At 37.5% G+C, this 24,905-nt stretch overlaps 1 protein-coding gene and 1 pseudogene across 1 annotated transcript in view; both read right to left on the bottom strand.

Moving 5' to 3' along the window:
• The window catches only part of CNTNAP2 (contactin associated protein 2), a 2,003,631-nt gene that overhangs the window by 673,806 nt on the left and 1,304,920 nt on the right, over nt 1-24,905 (bottom strand). The window contains exon 14 of the mRNA XM_024742848.1: nt 13,403-13,603. Coding sequence (XP_024598616.1) covers nt 13,403-13,603 — 201 coding nt within the window. The remainder of the gene's footprint in view (nt 1-13,402; nt 13,604-24,905) is intronic.
• Nucleotides 9,585-9,752, bottom strand: LOC112398360 (uncharacterized; annotated as a pseudogene).

The raw sequence follows: 24,905 nt of genomic DNA, 5'->3' as shown, positions 1-24,905 counted from the left end.
GCTACTCCAGCTTTCTTTTGATTTCCATTTGCATGGAATATCTTTTTCCATCCCCTCATTTTCAGTCTGTTATGTGTCCCTAGGTCTGAAGTGGGTCTCTTGTAGACAGCATATAGATGGATCTTGTTTTTGTAACCATTCAGCCAGTCTGTGTCTTTTGGTTGGAGCATTTAATCCATTCCCATTTAAGGCAATTATTGACATGTATGTTCCTATTACCATTTTCTTAATTGCTCTGGGTTTGTTTTTGTAGGTCCTTTTCTTCTCCTGTGTTTCCCACTTAGAGAAGTTCCTTTAGCATTTACTGTAGAGCTGTTTTAGTGGTGCTGAATTCTCTTAGCTTTTGCTTGTCTGTAAAGCTTTTGATTTCTCCACTGAATCTGAATGAGATCCTTGCCGGGAAGAGTAATCTTCGTTGTAGGTTCCTCCCTTTCATTACTTTAAATATATTGTACCACTCCCTTCTGGCTTGCAGAATTTCTGCTGAGAAATCAGCTGTTAACCTTACGGGAGTTCCCTTGTAAGTTATTTGTCGCTTTTCTCTTGTTGCTTTTAATAATTTTTCTTTGTCTTTAATTTTTGTCAATTTGATTACTATGTATCTTGGCATGTTTCTCCTTGAGTTTATCCTACCTGGGACTCTCTGCCCTTCCTGGACTTGGGTGGCTATCTCCTTTCCCACGTGACGGAAGTTTTTGACTATAATCTCTTCAAATATTTTCTCGGGTCCTTTCTCTTTCTCTTCTCCTCCTTCTGGGACCCCTATAATGTGAATGCTGGTGTGTTTAACATCATCCCAGAGGTCTCTTAGGCAGTCTTTATTTCTTTTCATTTATTCTGTTCCATGGCAGTGATTTCCACCATTCTGTCTTCCAGGTCACTTATCTGTTCTTCTGCCTCAGTTATTCTGCTATTGATTCCTTCTGGTGTATTTTTCATTTCAGTTATTGTATTGTTTATCTCTGTTTGTTCTTTAATTCTTCTAGGTGTTTGTTCTTTAATTTTTCTAGGTTAAACATTTCTTTCATCTTCTCAATCTTTGCCTCCATTCTTTTTCCAAGGTCCTGGATCATCTTCACTATCATTATTCTGAATTCTTTTCCTGGAAGGTTGCCTATCTCCACTTCATTTACTTGTTTTTCTGGGGTTTTATCTTGTTCCTTCATCTGGGACATAGTCCTCTGCCTTTTCCTTTTGTCTCTCTTTCTGTGATCGTGGTTTTCGTTCTGCAGGCTGCAGGATTGTAGTTCTTCTCGTTTCTGCTGTCTGCTTTCTGGTGGAGGAGGCTATCTAAGAGGCTCGTGCAAGCTTCCTGATGGGAGGGACTGGTGGTGGGTAGACATGGGTGTTGCTCTGGTGGGCAGTAAAACTTTAATCTGCTTGTCTGCTGATGGGTGGGGCTGGGTTCCCTCCCTGTTGGTTGTTTGGCCTTAGGTGACCCAGCACTGGAGCCTACAGGTTCTTTGGTGGAGCTAATAGTGGACTCTGGGAGCGATCTCATCAAATGAGTACTTCCCAGAACTTCTGCTATCAGTGTCCTTTTTCCCTCGGTGAGCCACTGCCACCCTCTGCCTCTGCAGGAGACCCTCAAAAACTAACAGGTATGTCTGGTTCAGTGTCCTGTGAGGTCACTGATCCTTTCCCCCCAGGGGCCTGGTGTGCGCACTACTTTGTGTGTGCTCTCCAAGCCTGGAGTCTCTGTTTCCCCCCAGTCCTGTTGAAGTCCTGCAATCAAATCCTGCTGGCCTTCAAAGTCCAGTTCTCTGGGGATCCCTCCTCTTGTTGCCAGACCCCCAGGTTGGGAAGCGTGACATGGGGCTCAGAATCTTCACTGCAGTGGGTGGACTTCTGTGGTATAATTGTTCTCCAGTCTGTGAGTCACCCACCCAGCGGTTATGGGATTTGATTTGATTGTGATTGCGTTCCTCCTACCGTCTCACTGTGGCTTCTCCTTTGTCTTTGGATGTGCGGTATCTTTTTCGGTGAGTTCCAGTGTCTTTCTGTTGATGACTGTTCAGCAGCTAGCTGTGGTTCTGGTGCTCTCTCAAGAGGGAGTGAGCGCATGTCCTTCTACTCCGCCATCTTCAGTACATAATCTCCCCATATTATTTTTATCTTTCCTTCTCTCTCTCTCTCTCCCTGTTTTTCCTTCTCTCTTCCTTTCCTTCTCTCTCTCTCCCATCTCTCTGCCTCTCCCCTACCATTTCTTCTTTCCTCCCCTTCCTCCTTTTTATTCTTTTAAATATTTTGTTAGAAAATACAGGAGTTCTAGAGGCACATAAGCCTAGAGTTTAATCTTGGTTTGGACGCTTATCACAATATTTACCGTTTTTCCTGTGGTGAGTTAATTAACCCCTCTGAAGTTGTTTCTTCAGTTATGAAATGGAAACTGTGATATATAACCTGCAAAGTTTTGGAGGTAGACTGAATGAGCCAATATATGTAAATGCCCATGGTAAATGTTTAATACTAATGCCATTTCCCCTCCATTTATATCATTACCTAATTTGGAGATAATTATTTTTAAGTATTATTTATCCAACTATATAGGTAACAATATATTTAGCCTGAACTCCAGATCCAATACCAAGAGAAAGAAAGAGTCATCATTTCTTCAAGAGAATTTAAAATATGAGGTGAATGTCAAAGTGGCTGTGGCATTCCTAGTAAACTATCACTCTGCAACATTATTCACTGTCATAAAAACTACCAGTTGCTGCTTGTGGCAAATAGTAAGCAAACACAATAGGGTAATTAGAATCCAGCTGCTATTTGGGCGACTTAGTATTTTAGAGAAGTTTTGTCACTCCCTGATGGGAAAATAACAACCTACCAAACATACAGTCTTCAAAATAAAATGTATCTATTATTTCGTCCATATACAATTCTACATAGAAATGCATAAAGATGAGTTCTTTTAACTTTATTTCTTTGAACTTCTTTAACATTTCCTTTACTTTCCACGGCAATGGGATTTGATTCAATTATGAGTAAACAACAACAAAACTGCAAAATAATGTTGATGGGGTGACAGAAATATTTTGCAGCTTTTCTAAGGTTATGGATATAGAGTGTTCTTATTTGGATCTATGGAGATGCTTGACTCTAGGCAAAACTCTGAGTGGATAATGAGTTAATAATGCCATATCCCTGGGGGACATATGCCAATTTGGTTAAAATGTGAAATCCAGGTGTCTACAGGTTTTTTCTGAAGCAACACAGAGAACAGGAAAATCTTTTCTTTGACTTATCTTCCTGACTAAAGCTGATCTACTTGATTCATTCAAATTGCTATTGCTGTAACCATATAAAATGATATTTCATTTGGCAACTTGACACCAGGCTCAAATGTGCCCTCATCAGAAATGGAGAGATATGAGAATAAAATATCCCTCAACACCTCTAACATGTTGGTCTCACCTGTCCGATTCCATAGAGAGGTACACGTTGCACAACTGAGGGAATAAATCACTGCTACTCTAGAATTTCTCAGTTGTCCATTTAAAAAATAATGTTTACTGGTCAATTTTATGTATCAACTTAGCTAGGCTTAGGTGCCCAGTCATTAAACCAAACACTAGCCTAGGTGTTGCCATGTAGGTATTTTATAGATATCATTAAAGTCTATTATCAATTGACTTTAGGTAAGAGTGGTTATGCCAGATAATCTGGATGGGCTGATTCTATCAGTTGAAAGGACTTAGAGTAAAGCTGAGGCAAATGTTATTTAAAAAGTATTATCTTTGCCTTCCTTGTATTCTCATAGCATCCAGCAGAGTATTTTGTATTCAATAAATGTTGCTGAATAAATAACTGAGCAATTTCTCAATAATACTCTAGATATTTCCAAGATATTTTTATAGTAAAACTCTCTTTTCTTTCAATATCCTGTTTAAGGTATTTTGAATGGAGCTGGAGGCATCAGGCTTGCTGACTTCAGACAATACTACAAAGCTACAGTATACTACTGACACAAAAAATACATATAGATCAATGGAATAGGATAGAAAGCCCAGAAATAAACACACGCGCCTATGGTCAGTTAATCCACAACAAAGGAGGCAAGGATATACAATGGAGAAAAGACAATCTCTTTAACAAGTGGTGCTAGGAAAATGGGACAGCTACATGTAAAAGATTGAAATTAGAACATTCTCTAACACCATATACAAAAATAAACACAAAATGGATTAAAGACCTAAATGTAAGACTGGATACTATAAAACTCCTAGAGGAAAATGTAGGCAGAACACACTTTGACATAAATCACAGCAATATTTTTTTGGATCCGTCTCCTAGAGTGATGGAAATAAAAACAAAAATAAACAAATAAGACCTAATTAAACTCAAAAGCTTTTGCACAGCGAAGGAAACCAGAAACAAAATGAAGTGACAACCTACAGAATGGGAGAAAATATTTGCTAACAATGCTACCGACAAGGGATAAATTTCCAAAATATACAAACAGCTCATACAGATTAATATCAAAAAAGCGAACAACCAGTCAAAAAATGAGCAGAAGACCTAATTAGACATTTCTCCAAAGAAGAAGACATACAGATGGCCAACAGGCACATGAAAAGATGCTCAACATCACTAATTATTAGAGAAATGCAAATCAGAACTACAATGAGGTATCACCTCACACCAGTCAGAACGGCCATGATTAAAAAGTCTACAAATAATAAATGCTGGAGAAGACATGGAGAGAAAGGAACCCTCCTACATTGTTGCTGGGAATGTAAACTGGTGCAGCAACTATGAACAGTATCCACACTGTTCCTTAAAAAACCAAAAAGAGAGTTACCATATGATCCTGCAATCCCATTCCTGGGCATATATCCAGAGAAAACTCTAATTAAAAAAGATACATCGAGCTTCTCTGGTGGCGCAGTGGTTGAGAGTCCGCCTGCCGATGCAGGGGACACGGGTTCGTGCCCCGGTCCGGGAAGATCCCACATGCCGCAGAGCGGCTGGGCCCGTGAGCCATGGCCGCTGAGCCTGCGCGTCCGCAGCCTGTGCTCCGCAACGGGAGAGGCCACAGCAGTGAGAGGCCCGCGTACCGCAAAAAAAAAAAAAAAAAAAAAAAAAAAGATACATGCACCCCAAAGCATCACTATTTACAATAGCCAAGGCACGGAAGCAACCTAAGTGTGCATCAACAAATGAATGAATAAAGAGGATGTGGTATATATACACAATGGAAAATTACTCAGCCATAAAAACAACGAAATAATGCCATGTGCAGCAACATGGATGGACCTAGAGATTATCATATTAAGGTAAGTCAGACAGAGAAAGACAAATATCATGATATCACTAATATGTACAATCTTAAAAAATGATATAAATGAACTTATTTACAAAACAGAAATAGACTCATAGACATAGAAAACAAACTTATGGTTACCAAAAGGGATAGCGTGGGGGGTGGAAAAGGTAAATTAGGAGTTTGGGATTAACAGAGACACAGTACTATATATAAAATAGATAACCAACAAGAACCTACTGTAGAGCACAGGGAAGTATATTCAATATCTTATAATAACCTATAATGGAAAAGAATCTGAAGAAGAATATATATATATGAATGAATATATATGTAAGTATATATAACTGACTCACTTTGCTATAAAACTGAAACTAATACACTGTACATTAACTATACGTCAATTAAAAATGATTAATAAAAACATAATTTATCAAATCTGACAAAGTAGGTTTATCCTCACTTTATGATGTCATTGAAATGTATAATTATAAAGATTATGTACAACCAAGAAAGTTTGATTTAAGCACACGAAGAGACAATTTTCAAATTCTACAGAGTGATATAGGATTACTTCAAAGTTCTCATTTATTTCTATTTTAGTCATTAAAAAATGAAGCTACACACACACACAGGCACTCACAAAATAAAACGGCAGCATTAAAAACAATCTTTATCATGCTATAGAAGGTCAATGTTCTTCAAAGTCTCACCTTAAAGCTCAAAATGCTGGCAACTTGAAATGAGCACACTTTTAGTAGAAGTCAGACAAGCTATCCTCAATAAATTTGACCTTAAGATTAATTTATTAATCAAAATATTGGATTTGACCCAAGGCCACTTGACAAAGAGTATTTCTAATCATAGACAGAAAAAGTAAATGCCAGGAGGGAAAATGTTCTTTCATGGTGGTTGAAGAGATGGGGTGGGTACAGATACTGCTGGGCTTAGTTCTACCCTCACTTTGGTGGCAGCACACTGACCTCTCTACATGTTCACACTTTCTTAATGTGTCAGAAAAAAAGGTTTATAGTAGGACAGATTTGCATTTGAACCCCAGCTTGTCCGCTGTAGTGATGTTCAGTGAGTTTATTCACCTCTTTGAGCCCTGTGTTTGCAAAATGGAGATAATAAAATCTATTTGCATAACTTTGACAGTTAAATGAGATAAAATGTCAAGGACGGTATTGGTCAATAGAATTTAATGGAAATCTCTACCTTTTTCTTTACCTCCTTTCTCAGAGCAGGTATTCATTCTTTGCCAAGGCAAATTCCATACTCTTTTTTCTCTCGTGGGACTTCTTACGTTCCTTATCTGTCTTATACCTTTAGCTTCATCCTCTTCACTGCCTCCTACATTTCTAAACTTACTCATAACTCCCTCATCCTTAAAATCCCCAAACCCTCACTTGGGCTCTGCCTTCCGGTTAAGCAGCAATTCTCTATATAGCCATCCCTTTACCATGGAACTTTTTGAAAACCTTCACTTGTTTCCTTTTGCCATTCATTCTTCAGTGGCTCCACCCAGCAGACCCCACAGACGTGAAACTCCAGTGGCCTCGCAACAACCAAAGCCAGGGGCTGACTTCCTTCTTTGATGTCTCACCACAGACCACATCTCAGTTTTCCTGTTTTTGTTTTTTACCTGTTGATTGTTAAACACACATTTCCCTTAGCTTCCCCATTATAATGCTTTTCTAATTTGATTCTCTTCCTACTGCTCTGATCATTACTTTTGAGTCCCTTTAGTTAGCAGCATCCTCTCCTTAAATTACTTTTTCAAGTTAGTATTTTCTTTCCTTCTGTTCTTTTCTTGCACCTCCCATGACCTCTTTGAGTCATCTTGTGAAGGCTTTACAACTGTTCATAGTCATCCATTTTACCTTTACCCCTGGGTACATGGGAAGACTGCATTTTCCCTTCCCCTAAAGTTACTCTACATATACGCAATCACAGATCCTGTTCATTCTACTATCTAGACTTAAAACCGGCTTTCCTCCTAATTCCCAGTGAACATACAGGTCATCCAGTCTCCTCTGCACTCCTGTGACATTGTACCAGATGGTCCATCATACAAACTCTGCCCTTCCTGGATTCTATCCTCCTCATCACAGCCAGAATACCCTTACTTACAACCACTTCCTTTGCCCTTGGAGTGAAACCCTTACCATCACTCAGAGACTCTGGACTGATCTCCTCAAGTCTGCTTTCCTCTCTCTCACCTTCACGGTCTCTGCTGCAGCCACTCTGACCTCTCTCATTTCCTTCAAAGTCCTGTGTTCCTTGACCTGCATCTCAGAATTACTGCACATTCTCACATCTCAAACCTAGATGTCCCACTGCCATTTTTTTCTTAGTTAACTGAAATGAATCCTTCACACCTCAGCCTACATATCACAATTCCTGATACACAAGAAACAATACATATATATGGATTGATTATCTCATCCATTATTCCAGCTGAGACTTTGATCAACTCCTACCCACACTGCTGAAATAATCTCTACTCTCCCCTGTGACCATTCTGTCCCTTTTAACTACAGGGTCCTCTATGAAGATGCCAGTTGCCTGGGTGTAGAATATTGCTAGATTTAATTTTCTGCTTTTACCTTTTAGTTATTACTATCTTCATTGCTTGTCCCATTTAATTGTATCCTCCAATTTCATTACAATATTTAACATAATAATTAAGTAGATAAATGATTAATCTTTTGATTAACATACTGACTAGTCACAATGAAACTCATTCACGGAAAATGCCAGTCTTTAGCTGCAGTGGAGCAATGTTTTACCTATGTTGTTTCAAGAGTTAAACATCATAGTTTCTTATAATGCACATCACAAGCTGAAAATTCACTTTTTTGATAGCTTCACTGAAGTTTAGAATTTTTTTCTAAAAATAGGTTATAAGTTATAATGCCAGACTCATGTTTTCTTGTCTTTTGGATGCCACTAAATCACAGTTCAGTATCATTAAAGTATATTGAATTTTACACAGCTTACTTAACAGGTAAAAATTGTGAACATAACCCCTTTTCAATAGATACAAAATCTAATAGTAAACTACCCAAAAGGATGGATAATTTATACTGTTTCTTTCCAAAAAAGAAGCAATAAAACTATGACTTATGAGAACAAAACTACATGGCACAATGAAAAACACTGAGAACAAATGAAATCAACACTAAATATAGTCAGAAAAATAGGAAACATATCAACTTTATATCTCTATAATTAAATATTTATATATGTAGGGAATAAATGCTTTAGAAGAAAATGCTTAATTAGAAAGCATAAAGTTTTATAAAATAAATACACGACAACAGTGCATCTAAAATACACAAATAAGCATTTAAAATCAGGCTAATAGGTCTTATCCAAATATAGAGCAATATTTTTGCCATTTAAAAGCATCAGGATTGTTGACTAAGTCTTGACTCAAGTGGGATCGAATATACTTTCTCCTGGTGTCTAATTTATCAAATTTAAGTTCTTGACGTACTTATTTTCAGAAGTAGATTTCACTGTTTAAAGATTTCTGCCTTTCATTAAGTTCAGATATCAGTATATTTGCAGTTCTGGGGATATAAATATAAAACATGTTAACATCCTTGTGGTTTTGGATAGCTATTAATGGTGGGGTTTTTTTTTTTTCCTTTTGGGTAGAATTAATTTGTTTATTTTCAAATTGGATGAAATCAAATAACCTTGTCTTTATTCTGTGTCTTTTGTAAAGTTGATTAAGGACAACTGAATTAATAGTTACATTGCAAGGATGGATATGACCATAAAGAATGGCAAAAGCATTACTTTAAAATTGATTCCTTTTAAAGATTTTGTAGTAATAAAAAGAAGTGATGGGACTTTCCTGGTGGCACAGTGGTTAAGAATCTGCCTGTCAATGCAGGGGACATGGGTTTGAACCCTGGTCTGGGAAGATCCCACGCACCACAGAGCAACTAAGCCCGTGAGCCACAACTACTGAGCCCGTGTGCCACAACTACTGAAGCCCATGTGTCTAGAGCCTGTGCTCTGCGACAAGAGAAGCCACCACAATGAGAAGCACGCTCACCGCAGCCAAGAGTAGCCCCTGCTCACTGCAACTAGAGAAAGCCCACGCGCAGCAACGAAGATCCAACGCAGCCAAAGAAATGAATAAATAAATAAACTTTTTAAAAAGTGATAACACTGTAAGTCATATATTACTATCCTTGTAAAAGTTGTGAGAAACCATTAATGAGTAAATCTACATTTGTTAGCTAATGGTGTGGTACAACTAAAGATTTATCAAAATAAAAATGAGGTCCATATACATGTAAAATCAACTCTTTATCATAAGTATCATTAGCAACTATAGAGCCCCAAATGAACTCTTGAGGGTAAGGCTCTTAAAACAAAGAATAACATTTTAAGTACATAGCTATTACAAACCCATTTGATATTCATTTTACACTTGATCTTAGCCAAAAGGCCGAGAAGCGATTGATATTCATTTTAATTGCCATGACTATAATGAATATACTTGTATTCAAACAGATGTCACAAGTACTACTACAGAAGTTCCAATATAATTCAGCCTTAGTTAAGAATAAGGAAATGGATATTTAAAATGGAACGTTACCAGGAAGGAGGGAAAAAACCAATTACAGAAAACATCAGCTCCTTAAAATAGCAAATTAAAGATTTGTATTAAATTGTATTCTTTCATACTTGGACATATATAGAATACAGGAAAACTTGCTATATCAACCACTCCTTTTCCTTGCCTCAGCTGTCTACAGATTAATTAACCCTGAAAATAGAGATTGGGATATGAAAAATGACTAAGAAGAGTAGGCTGAAATTCACTTTACAATAGTCTACGAAAAGGATTTTTAAAATACCACTATGCCAATTTATTTTAGCTGGAGGAACAGGTAGTTACGTATGCCATTTTATTTCAGTTGGTCAGACAAGTTCTAATATTCCCTTTAATCTTCTCCCACACAGAGGACTGATGCCTTAAAATCCAAGATGAGAGGCCTCATGCCATAAATTAAAGATGGTATTTTTCAATGTACGGTTCACAGAATGATGCATGGATGTTTGTTAAAAGCAAACATTCCTGTGCCCCAACCAAGTTCTCCCGAGTCAGAATCGGAATCAGCATTGTGACGAGCAACCTGAAAATTCTGACGTACACACTTGTTTAAAAACAACTGACTGAAGGTTGAATGAGGAAATATTTAAAACAATATATTTGTCATTTCATTCCAGTCAGCAAACATTTATTAAGTCCGATCCTATGTGAGTAAAAATTTGATACATGGAGGGTGTCCCCAAAGGCAAGAAGCATATGATAACATGATTTTCAATGCACAGTTTAGTAAGTATAATAATAACCTGCAAATGTCTGCAAACACAAAGAAAATAGTGTGCTTACTGTACAGATTAACAATTCACTCTTGGTTTCAATTTAGTAGTTCTTCCTCTGAAAAGGTGTCTGGAGGTTGAAGAGAAGTGTGTTTAGCTTATTATGAGAAAACGTAATGGAAGTATTTTTAAAAACAAATTTATCCTGTTTCCTGATGGTTTTGGACATCCTGGGTTTCCAAAAGGAGGGTAATAAGTGTGTGAGGCTTCTTGGTGGATGGGGGAAGGCACAGAGTATACCAATGAGGGAAGGGAAGGAATGAACTACAAGACCAGAATCGCTAAAGCAAATTGTTTCTCTTACCTCTAGCCTAATTCTCCTGGTGCCTGAACTGTAAGAGAAACTTATTTGGAGGTTGCATTGTGTTTTTTAACCACGAGAGCAAAAATTCAAACAGTAAAAGTTGACTTTGGAGTTTAATAGAAGAATGGAAGAAAATAAAGAAAACAAAGCTGATGGTACCAAGTTATTTTTCTGGTCAGCAGTTTTCCCTCACACCATCCCCATCCAGGACTGGAGACTGATGGACTGGAATCTTTGGAGTGAACTTCCACAGGGAGCACTCACTCATGAAACTGAGGGCAGACAAGCTGATGGGCACTAATTGTGCCTAGTGCTCCGGATTTTCTATAATCGTTGGTTGACTCTTCTTAGCACTGGAAACAGGATCCAGTAAAAATAAAATAAAAGGCTGAAATAAGTGAAGGGGGATAGAAGAACAGTTGTAGGGACCTTCAGGGATTTCCACTGCCCACAGCTATGGTTCTCACAGTGGTCTCCAGACCAGCAATACCATCATCCCCTGGGAACTCATTGCACTAGCACACTCAGGCTGCCGTAGCAAAATACCATCGGCTGAGTGGCTTAAACAACAGACATTCTTTTCTTACAGTTCCGGAGGCTGTAAGTCCGAGATCAAGGTACTGGCCAGTTTGGTTTCTGGTGAGAGTGCTCTTTCTGACTCTTCCTCTTTTTATAAACCACCAATTCAGTCAGATTAGGAATCCAACCTTATAACCTCATTTAACCTTAATTATCTCCTAAAAGCCCTGTCTCAAATACGGTCACATTAGGGATTAGGACTTCAATGTGTGAATTTTGGGGGACACAATTCAGTCCAAAACACTCGTTACAAATGAAAATTCTGGAGCCCCACCTCAGACCTACTGAATCAGAAATTCAGGGAACGAAGCCCAGCAGTCTGTGTCTCATTAATCCCTCTGGGTTATTCGCAGGCACACTAAAGCCTGAGGTGAGAAGCACGGGCCTCCAGGGAAAATTCTCAGCATTGCATTTAATTTCCTCCACGGTTTCTCCCATTTGTACTTTCCAGCCTTATATCTTACTGTTTTTTGACACGAACTCTGCTTCTGCTAAACTACTTCTCACCGTGGCCTGAAAGATCATTCGTATTCTGTCCTCCAGACTCTTGTTTACTCTCACCAACCTCGAATTGTCTTTCAACCTCTTTAATGAAGCATCACTTCAACATCCCAGCCACAGTCATGTCTTCTTTCTCCAAATAGCAAAAGCATAATTGTCTGAACCAATCATTTTCATATTTTACAGATTTTACTTTCTTAGAGTTCATAGGTTATACTTGTCTGTAATTTTAGCACAAGGCTTTGCACATAAAAGCACTTAAATCTTCAAAACAGTATAGACTGTCCTGCTTATAACTCTTTTCTGTGACTCCCTACAACACTGGCCCCAATACAACACTAATTTGGGGCATCAAGCAGTCCCTTGGTCTCTGACATAATGCCACTTCCAAAGTTGTTTAATAATAAAAAAAATCAATATACTATTTGCTCTTTATTAAGTCCTTAAGTGCATCAAGACTTATAACAGGCACTTAGTATATTCCCTGATCAAATTCTCACAATCACCCTGAAATAGGCATTATGATCCCTCTTTGACTGAAAGACACTGGAAACTGAGGCAGAGAAGTTCAATGAACTCCCCCAAAGTCACATACTCGAGAAGCAGCAAGGCTGAAAAGTGTGAACATATGTTTCTCTGACTCAAAGCACATGCTTTACTTCTATGTTATACTATAGATGAAGAGATTTAGTTTGCTGTCAACATAATGAATTTACTGCCAAGAATCCCAGAGTGTATGGCTCTTGTGGTAAAGATACTTCCAATATACCCTTTGTAAACTATCTTCTTTACCCCCAACACACACACACACAAGTCCTGAAGCACTGCTAAAAGTAAGCCATCATGAAAAAAAAGAGCAGACTTCTTGAGACCAACAGATACTGTTAAATGACTACAGACAACAAACAGCTCTAAATTCTATCGCTATTCTATATGCTATTTACCTGCAGACAGCCTTCAGAATTCTTTCATCTCTATGTTAGAGACAACTGAAGAACTCAAAGGGAATTACTTGAAAGTTCACAAGGAGCTTTGATAAACTTTTGCCCAAAGCAAATACTGATAATTACACACTATAAGCACTGACACACACACATACATGCATATAAAAATTTTAAATCGCTAAGTTAGAAACAATGGAATTTTTCTGAAAAAATGGTATTTCTTAGCTTCCTTCTCCAGAAAGAAAAAACAAGTGGTTATATTTTACTTTCACAGCTGCCCGTGCTTTGAAGACGGGACTGTTAAGATAATAAGCCACACCTGTTGGACTGTTTAGGTAATTCCAATCACCAGCTAAGATAGTAATTAAAAGTAACATTCCATTCTCAGCCTACCTGGGGTGTTCAACAACCTGGACATCTTGCAGAAATAGGAGATGTACTGCTCACAATACTCGGCACTGTTGGTGATGGCGCTGATCTGGTCCATGGAGGCGCTGTAAATGAGCTGTGTCACCGAGTATTTTTCTGGGTTGTAGCCCACCACCGTTGTCTGCATCTGCAAATCGTGAGACACTATGGTCCATACTTTGTCCTCTGTGGGGAGAAAAAAGCCACGACAATGGGTCATTAGTATGCACATGTATCTTCAAATGTCAGCAAATAAGTGAGCTATAATCTCACTGGTGTCTTCCCTGAACCGCTGTAGAACAGAGCTAAGGATAGTAGTACTTAAAGTAACCCCTACCCTTTCTCACACTTAAGTTCTGCTTATATAGACAGAGTAGAAAAGTAATATTTTTTATTAAAAACAAACGCAAGATACCTCCTGAAAATGAAACCAAATAGCCTGAGAATCTGGTTGATGCTCTAATATCTGCAGCATTGAATGTGAGGCCCATTGTGTTCCCGACTCTGTAATCCCTCGCTCCTTCTGTAGAACAGTATTTGCTCCTTCCTAAAGGAACTACGTGCTCTCAAGCCTCTGGATCTTTGTACATGCTGTTTGCTCTAATCAGAATATGCATACTCATCTTGTCAACAAATATTCTTTTCACCCTGACCTTTCAGTTATAATTAGACACTGCATGCTCTGTTACTGAAACGCTCTACACATGTGGAATGATGCAAATAAGTAATTATCTTGGTGTTTTGGACCCTGAAAATTTCAATATGTGAAAAGGAGAAGCATATATAAGATTGATGAGATTAAATTAAAATGCTATATAGTTCTGCATCTGAATTAGAAGCATCACTGTGAACCCAGGATGATGTTATCCTTTTTAAAATGTAGATATATGTCTTAGCTCTGTCCACTGAAAAAGTTCCCAAACAAGGACCAACCTCTGGCACCAGACTGTCATTACTCAATACCATTTTCCATTAAGAGAAAACTAAGCTCCTGGAGAAGTGGCTGATTCAGGGCTGGAAATGTATAAGAGGAGCCTGGAACATATTGTCACTTCAGAAACAAACTACTGGAAACAGAGAGTGGTTCAAAAAATCCCAGGGCCAAAGAAGGATGATTTTAATTAACATCAATAAGAATTTCCTGCAATACATTAAAATACAGCGAGTATATTTAACTCCATGAGTTTGTACAAAAAAAAGAAATGTCTAATTTTGGAAGATGCTAGGTAACTAACTCATTACTTTGAATATTGGCAAATAGAGGCAAAGAATCCAGCATTTAGTCTACCTTAGCTATATGAAGTGTAATGTAACTAAATACTTTCTTTATGGAAATATTTCAGCTCATAAATGAAGGCTAAATGATAAATGTTTTAACTTCTAACAAGTTAGTAGGATCTAAGTAGGATTATTCATGGTTGCTAATATAACAAGTAAAACCGGAGGAGACGTGCGTCCTGGGGATCAGGAGGGGCGGGCAAGAACACAGGCCTACCTGTGGAGGGGTGTGGACAAAACTCAGAGGTGAATTTCACCAAGCTTACAGACCTACCTGCCAACTTCTAGAAAATACAGGGGAAAGGGGAACATGTTAAATGTCACCAAAGGGAAACAGCGAAATCCACGCTGTGGAAAACTGTATACATTATACAATCTAGTTTTTCAACAGGTGAGTGATAAATAACAAAGGAAGCGAGAGAGACACACACACAGGAGAGAGACAGACAGAGAGACAGAGAGCTTTCGATTAAGAGAGATGAGAGATGTCCTGAACTTGCCCCTCCTGAGGTCTTCCTATTTCAGGAAATGGCAACTCCACTCGTCCAGTTCTAGGACAAAAGCCTTGGAGTCGCTCTCAACTCTTCCCTTTCTTCCACCTCCTCCTGCAGCCTGTCAGTGACCCCCGCCTGCTCTACCTTCAATAATTATTCCGAATCTGGGCACGCCTCACCCCACCCCCAGCCACTGCTCTGGTCGAAGCCCCAGGGCCGCTCGCCTGCATCCCACAGTAACCTCTAACCAGTCCCCTCTTTCCACCCTTGCACCCTCACGCCTACCTTCAACACATCAACCAGGCTGAGGTTTTCGAGCACAAGTCAGATTTTGACACAGCTCAGGGTCCTCACATGGCACCCGGTCTCGTTCACAGACAAAGTCTAGTTCTTAGAATAGTGAAAGGCCCTCTGAGATCCGGCTCTTCCTTGCCGCCCTACTAATCTCCCCCTTGCTCCTTTGGCTCTGCCTCCTTGGAGACTCGCACTTGCTCTTTCCTGCATCTAGAGCGGTCTTTCCTCAAGCCCACTCTTTCTCCAGATCTGAGCTCCAGTGACAACCTTCCCTTCCCGAGTCCCACCCCACCACAGATGCTCTCCATCTACAACAGATAATTGTTTTTCCAGTTTTATCTTTGGCCTGATCAGAACTGCCTTCCTTTAGCTCCTCTGATACAGCAAGAAAAGCTACAATATATTTTGGTAATTCTGTCACTTTCTGACATGATTCTGAAAACAAACTGATTGTCATGTATATCCAGACCTTCAGATTTACCTTCACCTAATTAAAAATTCATTAATTGAATTAGGTTACTTCTATCACTTTTCTGTTACAATAAGTCTATGGCATAGAATTCTCAAATGTTTGACACCACTTACTTTTTCCTCCCTCCCTCCTTCCTCTCTTCTTTCTTTCCCTCCCTCCCTTCCTTCCTTCTTCGTTTCTTTCTCTTTTTCTTTCTTTTTCTCTCTCTTTTTTTTTAAAACAAATCCTTACCAAGAGCCTTGTCCTGTAGCACTGTTCCAGACCTCTCTTTCTTTAACTTTTGATGGAACAGCATTCTAATCTGACCCTCCTTTAAATATCATAAACCCCTTTTTATATATACAAAATAGGTTAATAAAGGCAAACACTAATTAAGCAAGTAAAACAAAATGATCACCAATTATGGTCTCTGTCAATAACTTTAAAAAGACTAACCAATTTGTTAATGTTGATGAATCTCTTAACATTTTGGTCCTGGTGACTTCTTGACCCTAAACTCTAGTTCCAGCCATCTCAGCACACACATTTCATCATCAAAACCCTCCCTGTACATTATATCTTTATATTTGTTTTATAGTCCACTCATTCATTCAACAAATATTATCATGTACCTACTTACTATATGACCAGTACAGATCTAGGCACCATGGAAACCACAGCAAAAAAAAAAGCACTCATAAATTTTTGCAGCTTACATTCTTACATTCTAGTGGAGAAAAGAAAACAGATAATAAGCAAAATTAAAAGAATACATATATATATATAGTTAGCCAGTGATAATGGTGAGGAGGAAAACTAAATCAGGGAAGGGAAGAATAGGCTGTGTGTATGGGGATTGCATTTTTAAACACAGAGGAATCCATAAAAGCCTTGAGAAAGTGACATTTCAATAAATAAGGTAGCTATCCAGCAAGCCATGTAGATGTCTGGGGAAAAGTATTCCAGACAGAGGGAATGAAAATGCAAATGTTCTAAATCTGGAATATTCTGGATGTCCTTCAGGTATACAAGAAAGCCAGTGAGTGACGGAAGGGGAGAGGAGCAGAAGTTGAAGACGGAAATGTAATGAGAATGAGTGGATTGTGACCTTACAGTGAGATGGAAAGCCACTGGCTTTGGAAGGTTTGGAGCAAGTGAAAGTAGTTTGCTTTAACTTAATCTTTGACATACCATTCTTTGCTGCAATAAAATTATACTTCAGAGGGGTTTGAAAAATAATATATATATATATTTCTTTATAAAGATTTAAAACTTTCTACAGTGTCATGGCATTATAAAAGGTAATATATAAGCTCTATTTTGATAGCATAAAACAATTACTGTTGATGCATCTTACAAATTATTTGTTAATGCTTGCATTTTACACACTGTGATGGTTCCTTTGGAGCTATTTGCCACATCTTCTTTATCCATTCATCCGATGGTGGGCACTTAGGTTGTTTCCATCTCCAGGCTATTGTAAATAGAGCTGCAATGAACATTTTGGTACATGACTCTTTTTGAATTTTGGTTTTCTCAGGGGATATGCCCAGTAGTGGGATTGCTGGGTCATATGGTAATTCTATTTGTAGTTTTTTAAGGAACCTCCATACTGTTCTCCATAGTGGCTGAAGCTATTAAATCTTAAATGACAAATGGATATTAACAATTTTGCAGATATCCAGCATCTAGAAGAAAGTTATGCTGTATAGATTTTTCTTCACTAGTATCATAAGTGGAAAAATTAAAAATCTTATTCCCATATTCACAGTGTGTTTATATAGCATGTATTGTAAGATATGTGTGTAATGCAAATAAAAACTAATGTGTATGGAAACTTCTAATTTCTGCCACTGTCCATTTTCATGAAGAAGCAATTGATAAGCTAGTGTATTTCAAATATTCTTTTTAGATTAGTGTGTTATGAAAATGGCCTTTGTGATTACTTAGTGCTTAGTATCTGTCGCATCATGCAATTACATATTTAAAAACTGTCACCTTGTACGTTGTTTTAAATATAGCTAATTTAATGATATGTTTCAAATACTGGGGTACATCTGGAACATACTGTGGGAATACATCCCTCTCCTTGGCATTTACAGGGTCCTCAAGATTACCCAGTTTAGTTGTGTTGACATATGTACATTAGAAAGGTCGCTCTGCTACCTGTATCAGTGACCCCATATCCTTATCCTAACTGTAATTCTCAGGTAATTCACTTCATGAGAACTCAATTCCTGGCACAGTTGGAGTTATGACCAGGGCCCGATAAAGCCAGGAAATGACCAGTGAAGAAGGCAAAGAATTACTCCTCCCAGAATACAACCAGTTTCTTCATCATACATATGGCTGTTCTTTGACTCTGTTCCATGTTATTTATCCATATATAACCTGAAGTTCACAGTACAGAGCAGGTCTTTATACAGCACATTTTAATTCAAGTCCAATCTGAGCTAAATCGAGTGGAAAAAAATTCTGTGTCCCATACATCTGAATATGCATCTAAGTGTTTCTGATTTTCAAGCAGCATCATGGTTCTGGTTATTGACCAATTTGTCAATCTGGGAGCTTTTTACACCTTTATTCAAATTAACTCTGAAATGATCTTTAAAATTAAGGGAATATTATATTATAAATTACCTAAACTTAAAATGGTGTATAAAGCTTGTTAGGTGGGCCTCGGCAACATCTCCTTGTGGTCCAAATCCCTGAGCAGCCCTATTACCTATTACAGTAATTCTACAGGAATGACGCTGGGTCTCTCACTCTGAGAGTAACACAACTGGAACTGAACTATAATACATGCCTCACCTAAGATTTTCCATATTGCATGTAAAACTTGGCCTGCTGCATAAAACTAGTGAATTCAATTTTGTATATCCTTAAATTTCTTCTCTATCTCATAAACTGCATTCTGATAACTAGGTTTGTGGTTTTCTTTGAGCATAGAAGTCTTAATAGTTATTATCCTGATTCAGTAAATCAACAACTGAACCTCAACTATGAGGAAGATATGAGCAAGGATCGCCAATGAAACACTATAGCATCAGTAAGAATTGCTTACATGTTTGTAGCCTTACAGGAGAACACAGCCAAGGGAAGAAGCCTACCATTTAAAAGAAACCATGTTCTCATGTAAAAAATTTTGAGTTCTACATAGCATCAAGATAAAGTCATTTTAGAGAGCATCCATTTTGAATCTCTTCAATTAGAGATTAAGAAACCAAGTGTAATAGAGTTACCACATGATCCTGCAATCCCACTCCTGGGCATATATCCTAGTTCAAAAAGATACATGCACCCCAATGTTCACAGCAGCACTACTTACCATAGCCAAGACATGGAAACAACCTAAGTGTGCATCAATGAATGGCTAAAGAAGATTTTATATATATATTATAAAATGATATATATATAAAATGGAATATTAGCCATAAAAAGAATGAAATATTGTCATTTGCAACAATATGGATGGACCTAGAGATTATCATACTAAGTGAAGTGAGTCAGAGAAAGACAAGTATCACATGATATCACTTATATGTGGAATCTAAAAAAAATACAAATGAACTAATTTACAAACAGAAACAGTCTCACAGACACAGAAAACAAACTTTCTCAAAGGGGAAAGGGTGGGGGAAGGGATAAATTAGGAGCATGGGATTAACAGATGCACTACTACATATAAAATATACAACAAGGATTTACTGTATAGCATAGGGAACTATATTCAATATCTTATAATAACCAATAATGGAAGAGAATCTGAAAAAGAATATATATATATGAATCACTTTGCTGTACACCTGAAACTAACACAATATTGTAAATCAACTATACTTCAATTAAAAAAAAAAGTGTCAGAAGTGATAAGTGGCTTGACCAAATGAATACGAAAAGTTAGTGGCAAAATAATGGAAACTCTGTCCCCTAATTCTGGATTTAGTGCTCTTTTCACTACACATGTCTTTGACCCAGTGGTGATATGCCTGGTGACATGTCAAAATATTTATTGTCTTCCCCACAGCACCCCACTAATTTTCAGGGGGCAGGGGAATATAGACACTATTTTAGACTTTTTAAATATTATTTTAAATTACAATATACAAGTTATTACATCAAGAAAAATGTCATAAAATCATGAATACATTCATAAACCATTACTGAGTTTTTGATCTGTTTCAGCACGATGTTAGGTTCTGGAAGTACAAGGATGAAAAAGACTTGAGTTCCTGTCCTCAACAAGCCTGTAGTCCAGTGGAGGGGAGAAAACATTAAGCTTGAAATTGCAAATTGCGAACAGGTGCTAAAACAGATATATGCACAGGGTCTTGTGAGTTCACATGGAAAGTCTGTATAACCCAGCTTTAGACAGCCATAAGTGACCCAAGAGGACATGGCATTTTCAGTGAATGATGAAGGTTAAATAGGGATGAGCCATATGAAGATGGTGATAAAAGCAGTTTCATTCTTCTTATAGCTTAGACCAAATACCTTGGAGACAAAACGTTCAGTAAATGGGATCTGGATCAACTGGAAATTGAAGGGTCTGGAATGGTGAAGTATAAGATTGCAGTCATAACAATTGCATATGGGTTGAAAGTTCTAGTAGATCATCACGGTGTAGGTGTTGAAATGCTGTGGAGATGGACGATTAATTTATATTTTAAAAAATATTTCTCCAAAGGCATATAGGACAAGCCCACAGCTAACATCATACTCAACAGGGAACAGCTGAAAGCTTTGCCTCTCAAAATCTGGAACAAGTCAAGGGGAATATGATTAGGGATATACCTAGGCTTTAATTTGATATTTGATGTTGTATTTCTTAATCTAGGTGTTGTATACAAACTAGAAATACTTCATATTGAAACAATTAACAGGTACCTTATTTCAGTTAAACTTTATATGAATTCCAGATTTGCAACAGTAATAGTCTAGGAAATACTGGTCATTTTACATGAGCTATGTGTGCTTTACTGCATAAGTCACAGAACAATTTCTTATATAGTTGCTTACCCAAAGTATTAAATAATTCTACAAACTATGTTAGGTTATAATGATGGTAGGCTATGATGGTTTTTTGTTTCTGTTTCATTTTTTAGTCATTTGTCAGAGGATCTATTTGAAAATTTCATCAGTCTTCCAGGCAGTTAAGTTTAAAGACCATTAATTTTATAGACCATTATTTTGTTTAGAAGGTTTTCTCAATAGTTATGATCCTACTGACACAATTTAACTTATTAGAAATTTTTGGTGTCATGTTTTTCTCCCCCCAAATACATTTTGTGTGAGCATTACAAGCATCTCTGTAACCTAGACCCTAATATCATAGAGGTCATTTCACCGTGGTGGGCTTCGATGGTTTAAGCCACGCCATAATGCCTGCTATGTATGCAGCTCAGGTGGCATAAGCAGCTTTAATCACGTGTAGAGAAATAAGGTATATAAAGCAGACGGAACCCCTGCAGGAAGCACCGAGGAAATGAACTAAAAGTACAGATGATGTTCTGCAGGTGGTGGAAAATGTTAATTATTTTTATGCTCACAATTCCAGCTCAAAAATAGAGTGTTGTGAGCAAGTATAAATAATGGTGGATCATTCATACCCACCTGAAGAACAATTTGGAGCCTATGTATATCGTTTTTCAAGGAAGACATTAGCTATTTTCTGGGAAGAAGAATATTTGTTAATGTTTTTGTTCCACTGTAGAGATGTTAACATTCTTTTACAATACGGCTAGAGTTACTGACTGCATTTATATGAATACTTAGACAAGCTAATCTTCCCTTTCCTTTTTCTCTCACACTGGTAGAGATGTAGTTGGTGTGTATTTGATAGTCGGGAGTTCATCTCTGTGGCAATAAGAAGATTTCTATCCTGTGTAGCAAGGAAATGTTACTCTTCAATTTGTGTTGCTTATAATGGTAATTAGATTTTGATCTGAGTTCAAACTTGGATACTAGGTAAACGTCATCTTGGATCAATGACTGACCATTTCTGTGGACCTTTCAAGACAACACTTACTTCCTATTATTTAAAAACACCTTAAAACATATTGCACACACTTGGTTAAAAAAAAATCACTTCAAGTATTTACCACACTGACCTAGCTGTAGTTCAGATATGCCAGGCACTTATGCTTTAAGGCTTCTGCATGGCTGTTTCCTCTGCCTAGAGGAATTTTTCCAGATGGTCTCAAGGCTAACTCCCTCGCCTCCATTAGTCTTGATTCAAATGGCATGTTCTCATTGAGGTCTGTGAAGTCTATCTTATTTAAACTTACAGCCCACTCTGTCCCTTCCCTTCTCTACACCCAAAGCACATACGTATGGCCTTTGAACATAGTATACAATTTACTTGTTTGTTATTTTTATCGTCTGCCTCCCTACCCCACCTTCCTCATAGTCTATAAACTTCAATATATCAGTGAATTTTTAAAATAAATTTTGTTTACTCATGAATCTTAAATTCTTAGAATAGTACCTAGAAGTCTGCAGAAGTTCATAAATATTGTGCTAATAATATACCTTAACCCTTTCTTCACTTAGTTTCCAACAAATCTCTATCACAATCATCATCAGTGATTTGATGGTATTTTGTAGTATGTACCCATTTGATATATACTAACAAATGTAAAATAGATAGCTAGTGAGAAGCAGCCGCATAGCACAGGGAGATCAGCTCAGTGTTTTGTGACCACCTAGAGGGGTGGGATAGGGAGGGTGGGAGGGAGACGCAAGAGGGAGGAGATATGGATATATATGTATATGTATAGCTGATTCACTTTGTTATAAATATAAAGCAGAAACTAACACACCATTGTAAAGCAATTATACTCCAATAAAGATGTTCAAAAAAAAAATACAGTTTATGGGCTTATAGATCCCATCAGATAGTTCTACAATTATATTAAGCTTCAAAAAAAATAAACATTTAGAAAGTCTTTACAGATGGAACAAAGTGATATTTGAAATTATAAAATCCTGGTACTGTACTTGCAGTATTTACAAGATTTTTTAAATCTTGTAAACTGCAAGGATTTTTTTAAAGAGCAACATGATAATACATCCAAGATGCAATAAGCTTCTTAAAACCACCATCATTTTCTTTCTGGGTTGAACAGTAAGATAATAATCATTCTGTGCTAAGTGTGTGCACATCTCCTTACACAGCAAGACATCCTGAACATAGGAGTTTCATTCATCAACAACTTGCTTTATTCCAAGCACTGTTCTAGGTCCTGAGCACATGAAGGCAAATAACACGTGTGGCACGCCACCAAAGAGATAGTGGGAAGAAGGTATACAAAATAAGTAATTACTGTACAACCTGAAAAAATAACTTACTTTTCAAGCAACTGCCAGAATCACCCAAGTAATGAGATTTAGCATATAAATCATAAACCCACTTACAACCTACATCACATCCTTTAACATACGTAACACAATCTTTAAAATTCTCTGCTATTCTATTTATGTATTTTTTTATTGTTGGGAGATTTTATTTTGCTGGCACTTAGTTTAAACCTAAGCTGTATCAGGCTAACTTGAGAAATTATATTCTTCCTGAAGTTTCTATCCAAAAAGCTTTGATGTAGCAGAAAACACACAATTGAGAATGACAGTTTGATTCACTATTAACAGGATAGAATCTCATAAGATGGCCCTTCCTTTCATGTTGACCCTAGCTCACATTACTGTCTGCTCCTGAAACTTGAAAAGATCAAATACATCCCAGCAATTTACATTTTGGGGGCACTAAGGGCTGTGGTTTAGGCGATATCCCATCAGAAAGTTTGTGGTAACAGAAGCAAACTCACAGACATAGAAAATAAATTTATGGTTACAAAAGGGGAAGTGAGGGGGGGATAAATTAGGAGTCTGGAATTAGCAGATACAAACTACTATATATAAAATAGATAAACAACAAGGTCCTATTGTATAGCACAGGGAACTATATTGAATATCCTGTAATAAACCATAATGGAAAAGAATATGTAAAAGAATATATATGTACATGTATACATGTACATATATATAATATATAAAACTGAATCTGTTTGCTGTACACCAGAAACCAACACAATATTGTAAATCAACTATACTTCAATAAAAAAAGAAAGTTTATGGCCCTTTTCCCTCCTTTCAACCCAAGCACCAGGCTTAAACATAATTTTTTTTGATAATACAGATAATATTTATCACCTTGGAAGAAAATCCCCAAGTAATCAACTCCTCTGAGTATTTAATTTTCCCCATTAACTCAGTTTCTATTCACTGAAGCAGCCCTATTGTGAGGAACATTAGCACGACAGTCTGACAGATTAAGTTCCTCCATGAGAATAATTAGCTAGAAATAAATTTTTAGGGAAAGAAAATCCTTAAGATAGCAGAATTAACATATTCAAAGGACCTAAAACTGGTGTTCTCACTTTAATTTTAACAGAAGTACAAATGTATTAGGTGATTTCTCTTTTTTAAAAAAAATGATTCTCTGAGAAACTAAAATATTAAAGCTCCTCTAAACCCAGCAAATTCTCCCCCACTGCCAAGAACACTCCCACCTGCCCTGGCTCTGAGTCCATCAAGTCTCAGCTTTTAAGTACTTTGCTAGAAAATATCACCCACTTCCCAAGCCCCAATATCAGATCAAGTTCAGATTAGATATCCATCCATCTCCATCTGCCTCCCTAACAATCCATGTTTACCATTGGGTTTGCATTTCTCATATCGTATTTGGAACATATTTGTTGCAACCACAACTCTGCTGTCCCTGAGGCAGAGTTGGATACAACTGTCATTGCTGAATCCTTATTGCCTAACCGAGTACCTGGTGTAGGTGCTCAAGTGCTCAATAAACACTTGCTGAACTAATGAAGTGGCACAGAGCTCGACACTAGGCTCCAGAAGCAGACGCAGCTGAAGGACGTGGGGTGGGGTTCAGACTGAGGAGCCATTCTGCAAAGGG

Source organism: Neophocaena asiaeorientalis, unplaced genomic scaffold (assembly GCF_003031525.2).
Source record: "Neophocaena asiaeorientalis asiaeorientalis breed wild unplaced genomic scaffold, Neophocaena_asiaeorientalis_V1.1 scaffold798, whole genome shotgun sequence".
Classification (NCBI taxonomy): Eukaryota; Metazoa; Chordata; class Mammalia; order Artiodactyla; family Phocoenidae; genus Neophocaena; species Neophocaena asiaeorientalis.
This window is presented reverse-complemented; position numbering and strand designations above follow the sequence as displayed.